This window comes from Barbus barbus, assembly GCF_936440315.1.
Source record: "Barbus barbus genome assembly, chromosome: 29".
Taxonomy (NCBI): Eukaryota; Metazoa; Chordata; class Actinopteri; order Cypriniformes; family Cyprinidae; genus Barbus; species Barbus barbus.
Genome location: NC_136757.1, coordinates 14,206,635 through 14,214,420, shown reverse-complemented (window position 1 = coordinate 14,214,420; position 7,786 = coordinate 14,206,635). Strand labels below are relative to the sequence as shown.

General features: G+C 40.6%; 1 protein-coding gene across 1 annotated transcript; it reads left to right on the top strand.

The window, feature by feature from the left end:
- Window positions 1-3,616: 3,616 nt before the first annotated feature.
- Window positions 3,617-5,240, top strand: c8h22orf15 (chromosome 8 C22orf15 homolog; the record flags this gene model as incomplete). Its single annotated transcript, XM_079383941.1, has 5 exons — window positions 3,617-3,641; window positions 3,800-3,886; window positions 4,275-4,397; window positions 4,503-4,574; window positions 5,104-5,240. The coding sequence occupies 5 exons, from the start codon at window positions 3,617-3,619 to the stop codon at window positions 5,238-5,240; spliced, it is 444 nt and encodes a 147-aa protein (XP_079240067.1).
- Between the last annotated feature and the right edge of the window lie 2,546 nt (window positions 5,241-7,786).

Here is a 7,786-nt window from a genome sequence, read left to right as displayed (position 1 = left end):
CTCCAGCTCGAGATATTTCAAACAAAAGCTCATTGTGTGTTGACCCAAAAGGAAGTTATGAACCCCTATTCCTCGTCTAAAAATGCAGTATTCGCACCCATCTTCCTAATGAACTCTGATTATGACTCCCGGGCTCGTCTCCATGTCTGTCAGTGCCAGCGGAGCTTTTGGATCATCTTACGAACAATAGCAATTTGTGTCAGCGCCGATAGCCGTGGGCTGTGTGCCGACATAGTTGCGCTTCGGGTGTCCCGAGTTCGAATCCAGGCTTACGGACCTTTCCTGGACCCTCTATTTCAATTGTATCTGGGGGCAGTTGTAATGCATTCAATTCCTCCAATCAGAAACAAGTTAGAGTGATGATAACGCTACACATGCTCAGGATTCTCGATCTGCCTGTGAAAAAGGAACACAACAAGCTTGTTCCAGATGCATTGGCGCTATGCAGACCGCATCGGCTTATGACATCAAAGTACCGCAAATGCATCTTGAACAAGCGAAATCATTTCACCTCAGCAGATTTTTTTTTTACGAAATTCTTCTTTTGAGGCATGAAAGTTACTTTTTGGATGTATGCCTACAGTATTTTTCATCTGCTGTCTAAAGTTCAGATGACTACAAATTTAAACTTACATTTTATCTCTAGGTTATTGATACAAAATTAGGCTAACATGAACAACCTGTTCATATAGGCGTAGCTCTCCACATGATCTCAACAAGTTATTCTGTTAATATGTTAATATCCTGTACATTTTATTAAAGTTGGTTTAAAGACTGTTCTTGACTCATCAGTTGATTATGTATTTGAATAAAATATATTTAAAATAATAACTGTGATGTGATGAACTGTGATTAAATAATATATTAAATATTATATTTAAAAAAATAAAATCTAGTTACCCCTAGAATATTGTCTTTGCAAAAATAGAAATAGACTTTTGCTTTTTGAATGCATATGATGCCTGACATCTAAAACAATTTGAACCATATACAAAAAAAAAAAAAATCTTAAGCAACATTATTGGATATTACAGCAGTAAAGTGTTTATGAGGTATGCTTTTATTTGAGATTCAGTGGGTTAATATGACTTTTTCAGTGTTACAATTGCCCCCAAACACCGTTACAGTCGCCCACACAAAGGGGGCAATTGTAAGACTCTTGACTTCTTTCATTTAATTGGTAGCACTTTAGGGAACACTTATTCACTATTAACTATGACTTTTCCCTCAATAAATTCCTAATTTTCTGTTTATTAATAGTTAGTAAGGTAGTTGTTAAGTTTAGGTACTGGGTAGTATAAGGGGTGTAGAATAAGGTATTAATATGTGCTTAATTAGTACTAATAAATGGCTAATATTCTAGTGCTATGCATGCTAATAAGCAATTAGTTAAGAGACCCTAAAATAAAGTGTTACCATTTAATTTTATCTTGTCCTTATTAATGAAATATAAATTGTATTATTAATTAGTGCACCTCTATTTGTTCTTTATGTCAAAAGATGACACGTGTATATCAAGTAGTCTGTGAGGTATGAAGGAAAATGTAAAAAATGTTACAACTGCCTCTGTTCTCCCTATATATTTATAAAACATGGCAACTCTTGGCACACAAGGTTTTATTGAGCTAAGCAAACAGGCTGATTGGTCTAATCTTTGACATAAAGGTCGTAGAGGGCTTCATGTCACATCTACATTTGTGGAAAAGATCTGTTGATGAAGCTCAGGATGTTTACACACTGATAACATTTTTTTTTAACATTTGAGGCCATGACTGCTCAAGCCTGTGTTGTCATGGAGTTGCGGTCTGTGTCTCATCGGCTGTTATTCTGGCAAGATTTACAGGATTGTGTTTCAGCAATGGTGCTATAAAACAGCGGTTCTCAATCAGAGGGCCTGGGGCCCACTAGGGCTGCTCAGCTCCCAATTAAGGGGGCCTGAAGTTGACTAAAATATATATGTCTATTATAATTTTAATTAATTTTAAAAGTGTGGTGAAAAAAAACCCATGTAAACTAATCTTTTTTATGATACAGTTGGGTTTTTATAATGCATTTTCAATTGAGGTAAAGATTTTTGTTTGTTTTTTAATGTTTTTTTTTTATCAAAATACATTAAAATGGAAATATTGTGAAATATAATTAGGCTACATGTGATGGCAGAGCTTAATTTTCAGCTGCCATTACTCCAGTCTTCAGTGTCACATGATCCTTCAGAAATCATTGTAATATGCTTATTTGCTGCTTATTTCTTATTATCATTTTGTGCTGCCTAATATTTTTGTAGAAACAAATTTGTCAGGATTTTTTAATAAAAGGAAAGTTCAAAATAACAGCATTTATATGAAATAGAAAAATGTTTTTATTTGTTATTACATTTTTGTTATATATTACATTATCTTTATGTGAATGCATGTATAATTCACTTCCAAAAAGAGCTTGTACTCAAACCACAATTCATGTGGTTTTAAAGTACAGTGACGAAACTGCATCAGACATTTAAATGAATGAAGTTTGCTAACCTCTCAGTCATTCAAGACTCATTTCTTATGGCACAGCTTTTTTCCAAAGTTAGTACTGAAATAGCCACAACTGGGATGGAGTAGTGTTGTTCTCTTATGGTTGTGTATTTAAAGTCATGGGAAAAAGACTATAGATCTGTTCCCCTCTCATCTATGTCCCGGATAAGTACTTCAAAGTATTAAGAACCTGTCTGTCTGTGTACTAACTCCATGGAGACAAATCAGACTGGTCTGCTACATAAAAAAAGAGTTCTTTCTCTCTTCTCTTTTCAAAGGGGATACAGAGAGAGAGAGAGAGAGAAACTGTTGAGTAGTGAGTGAAAAATGTAGCCGGGTAATATGGTGCTGTTTATGTAATGCAGATTCTAGGCCAGGAGGGGAGTTCATCTATAGTTCAATAGTGGCACAGCAGGATAATATTCTGATTACATTGAGTCTAGTCTGCCAATTACATTCTGCCTAGTAGAACTTTACAGCATTCCTTATAAACCGGGGCTTTGTCTCTAGGTATGGCTGTCGTCAACAACATTTAACTACCTTTTATTTTCCAACTGTGTGAACAGACACGTTCATTACTGCAGGCTGCTGAGACAGCAGCACATCTTAAGACTGAAATGTTCATTACTGTTATATTTGGTGGTAAGTATAATTTATATATATATATATATATATATATATATATATTACACACACACACATATATTTCAAACTATACAATTTTGAGTGTTTTTGAAGGAAGTTTTTGTTATACTCACCAAGGCTGCATTTAAGAGTAATATTCTAAAAAAGCATCATAAATAATGCTTTCCTTTTTTTAAGATATTTTAAAATGTTATTCCTATGATGGCAAAGATGAATTTTCAGCATCATTGCTCCAGTCTTTGGTGTCACATGATTCATCAGAAATCATTCTAATATGCTGATTTGCTGCTTCAGAACATTTCTTATTATTATTAATGTTGAAATCAGTTGTGCTGCTTAATATTTTTATGAAAAATGTGATGCATTTTCTTCAGGATTCTTTGAGGAATATAAAGCATTTATTTGAAACAGAAATATTTTGTAACAAATGTATTTACTGTCAGACATATGACAGTATGTCTGACAGTATGACATATGACAGTATGTCCTTCCTTAATAACAGTGTTTCATTTCTTTCTTTCTTTCAAAAAACATACTGACACTTTTTGAACAGTAGTGTATATATTCACATTATATTTTCATAGCAAAGTTCCTTTGTTTTAATGACTATAATGTTTTCAAATATATATTTCTTACAGAGGGAAGAGAGGAGATACTGAACCTAAATTGCAAGGTTATAAACTTCATCCACTGCATAAAAGAAAAATGCAATCTTGATCCCCAAGGTAACAAAGTATGCTTCAGCTCAGGTCAAATATGGGTTAATATTGAAGATGAATTGAGTTACTTAAAAGTTTAATGTAACGTTAATTTCAATGTTTAAATTAGATTCTTACATTTTTGAAGTATAAGTTGTTTCTGCCTGTGCAACACACACTAACATGATGCTAGGGGAAATAGATGCTTGCTGTGGCGTTGCTATGTAGTTTATAAGGTGCTCCCAGTGGTTTTTAAAAAACACAGTGAAGTTTTATTCTTAGGGTCTTTTATTCTTATTCTTGTTCAACTCCAAGCAACACAAAATCAGAAACATACTTGCTAAGCTACTAGCTGTTAATCTGAAGCTGAACAGACTCAGTGTAGGTGATCTAAAAAAAGAACTGTTCTCTGTAGAGACTGTGGACTTGATGGACAGGATGGGAGAGCTGGTAAACTTGGCAGAGAGAGCACAGAGCACCGAACTCGTCAGCAGTTTGCTGAAGGAGAGAGAGAGTTATATTCCATTACGAGTATCACGTGAGTTTGTCCTCGTCTACTTCATGTAGGCTACATCAGATAGGCCTACAACAACTGTATGCGTGGAAAATCAGTAAAAACAGCTTTATATGTTCTCTTGTGCAGGAGGTGAAGGCAGTGAAGGCCCAAAGTATACTGCAGTGTTTGACTTTGGGACAAGTTACCCTGAGCTAGCAGGCAATGCTTCTATTTCTCATTTGTTCATCTATAATTTATTAAAAAGGAAGAATTTGATATCAAGAAAAACACTCCTTGCTACTTCTTTTCATGGTTTTGTTCTATAAAAGGATTTTCCTTCAAATCTACGGTGTCCGAGAGAGCTCAACGCGCTGCAACTTCAGAAAACACATGCAAATAGAAAAAGCACCCGCAAATCAAGAAAACCTCTTCATCAGTTTGACAGCAGGTGATGCAAATGCTCACAACGCAAACAAATAAAGAAACAGCGTGAGTATTTGCAGTGCGTTTCTTTATTTGTTTGTGTTGTGAGCATTTGTAGCGCGTGTGTTGTCAAATTGATGAAGTTGTTTTCTTCATTTGCAGGTGTTTTTTTTCTATTTGCAGCGCGTTGAGCTCTCTTGGTCACCATACAAATATAATAAAAATGAAATTGACATGTTCACTATATCAGCAGAATTATAACATTTTTGCTATGGATATTACAAAATGTGTAGTAGGCACTAATGTGTGTTTCTGCTAAATTTAGAGATTCTGAGAAAACTGTCAAATCCTTCAAAGGAGAGGGACAAAAGGGGTGGAGCATCTAAAAGAGGAGGAGTCAGTCAAAACCGCATCAAAGCTGCTATCAACTTTAAGAAAGCCATCACAACAACTCGGAGCTGAAGAATCCCTTGCTCTTTAACAAATTGTTAATATTTTATTTATAGAATTCATTGTATGACTCCTTGGTTATATTATATATATATATCAATATTAAGAATACATTTTGTTTGTGTGTATACACCAAGATTCAAAAGTATGGGGTCACTACGATAAAAAAAAAAAGAAGAAATGAATACTTTTATTCAACAATGATGCATTAAATTGATCAAAAGTGACAATAGATATGTTACAAAATAATTTTATTTTGTTTTGTAAACTTTCTATTAATCAAAGAATCCACATCCTGTTTTCACAAAAATATGTTTTCAACATTGATAATAATAAGAAATGTTTCTGAGCACCAAATCAGCCTATCAAAATGATTTCTGAAGGACCACGTGACACTGAGGACTTGAAGATGAGGAATAAATTACATTTTAAAATATATTAAATATATTAAAATGTAACACTGTTTCACAATATCACAGGTTTTACTGTATCAAATAAATGCATTTATTAAAATAAATCTTACTGACCCCAAACTTTATTATATTAGATGTAACCTTTAGATGTAACTAAATGCGATACGTTTTTTTGTCCATTGTTTAATCATAGAGAGATTAGCTTTGAATGACTATGTAAGAAAATGTCTTTATATTATAAAAATATAAACTTTTTATGATCACTATTTATTTTTCAGCATTCCTACGTTAGTTTAAAATGGTCATGTGTTCATACATTTAATGAATTATAACGTGTTACGGCACAGCTGCAGAAATGCCCACAGCCAGGTCATACATTTTGTCATGATACGTGCAGAGAATGAAGCGAGAACTCAAGTGCAGGGAAATGGTGGTTTTAATTATAAAAACAAACAAAACAGAAACATAAATTACCCCGAGGGGAAAAACAGACCGACAGAGCAATGCAAAAACAAGGACTAGAAACACACATGACTTACTGCACCCAGAACATATGACAACGTGGCCGAACAGGACTGCAAACACCAGGATCATTTAAAGGAGACAAACGAGGAAGCACCAGGTGTACACCCTGAGACAATTAGGGAATAACAAGGAGGGCGGGGTCAACAATCAACCGGGGGAACACATGGAACAATCACAACACAAACCCATGTGCTCAGACAAGACAGTGACATCTGGTGGCCAACCAGGGTACACCCACAGGATACGTGACACTACCCCCCAACAAAGGAGCAGCTCCCAGATGCTCCACCTGCAACACTAAGAACACAAAAACATGAAAAATGAAAATACAAAATGTCAAGAAGGGAGGTGGGCAAGAGACAGATCAGGGGGAGGGATGGTGGGCCAGGCCCGTGCAGAGGCAGGGGGCCCGCAGACCAAGGCCGAGCAGGAGACCAGGACGGATCCGGAGGGACGGACCAGGGGGTTTCCGGCCCAACAGGAACCCCAGCGCACGGCCAGGGTGGGGCCGGAGGGACAAGCCAGGCAGTGACTTTAAGAACGGCCTCTGTGGCCGTGACAGGGCAGACAGTCAGTTCAGAAACGGCCTCTGTGGCCGTGACAGGGCAGGCAGTGAACTCAGGAACGGCCTCTGTGGCCGTGACAGGGCAGACAGTCAGTTCAGAAACGGCCTCTGTGGCCGTGACAGGGCAGGCAGTGAACTCAGGAACGGCCTCTGTGGCCGTGACAGGGCAGACAGTCAGTTCAGAAACGGCCTCTGTGGCCGTGACAGGGCAGGCAGTGAACTCAGGAACGGCCTCTGTGGCCGTGACAGGGCAGACAGTCAGTTCAGAAACGGCCTCTGTGGCCGTGACAGGGCAGGCAGTGAGCTCAGGGACGGTCTCTGGCAGGGTAAGGAGCTCGAGTGGAGCCTGCAGGGCGAGAAGTTCGGGTAGAGCCGGCAAGGCGAGGAGCTCGGGTGGTGCCGGCAGGGCAAGGCGCTCGGGTGGCGCCGGCAGGGCAAGGAGTCTGGGTGGCGCCGGCAGGGCAAGGCGCTCGGGTGGCGCCGGCAGGGCGAGGAGCACGGGTGGCGCCGGCAGGGCGAGGAGCACGGGTGGCGCCGGCAGGGCGAGGAGCACGGGTGGCGCCGGCAGGGCGAGGAGCACTGGTGGCTCTGGCACGACCTCCTGGCCAGCAGTGAGCTCCTGGGTAGCCTCCTGGCCTTGTGGGACGGAGAAGGCCTTCCTCCGCCTCTTCCTCCGTCTCCGGGAGCGGGGCGCCGCTGCGGCATCCTCGGCCACCACTAGGGGATTGAGAGCGGGCACCGCCGCCTCGGGAGCGCTGTGAGCGGGCACCGCCGCCTCGGGAGCGCTGTGAGCGGGCACCGCCGCCTCGGGAGCGCTGTGAGCGTGCACCGCCGCCTCGGGAGCGCTGTGAGCGGGCACCGCCGCCTCGGGAGCGCTGTGAGCGGGCACCGCCGCCTCGGGAGCGCTGTGAGCGGGCACCGCCGCCTCGGGAGCGCTGTGAGCGGGCACCGCCGCCTCGGGAGCGCTGTGAGCGGGCACCGCCGCCTCGGGAGCGCTGTGAGCGGGCACCGCGGCCTCGGGAGCGCTGTGAGCGGGCACGGCCGCCTCGGGAGCG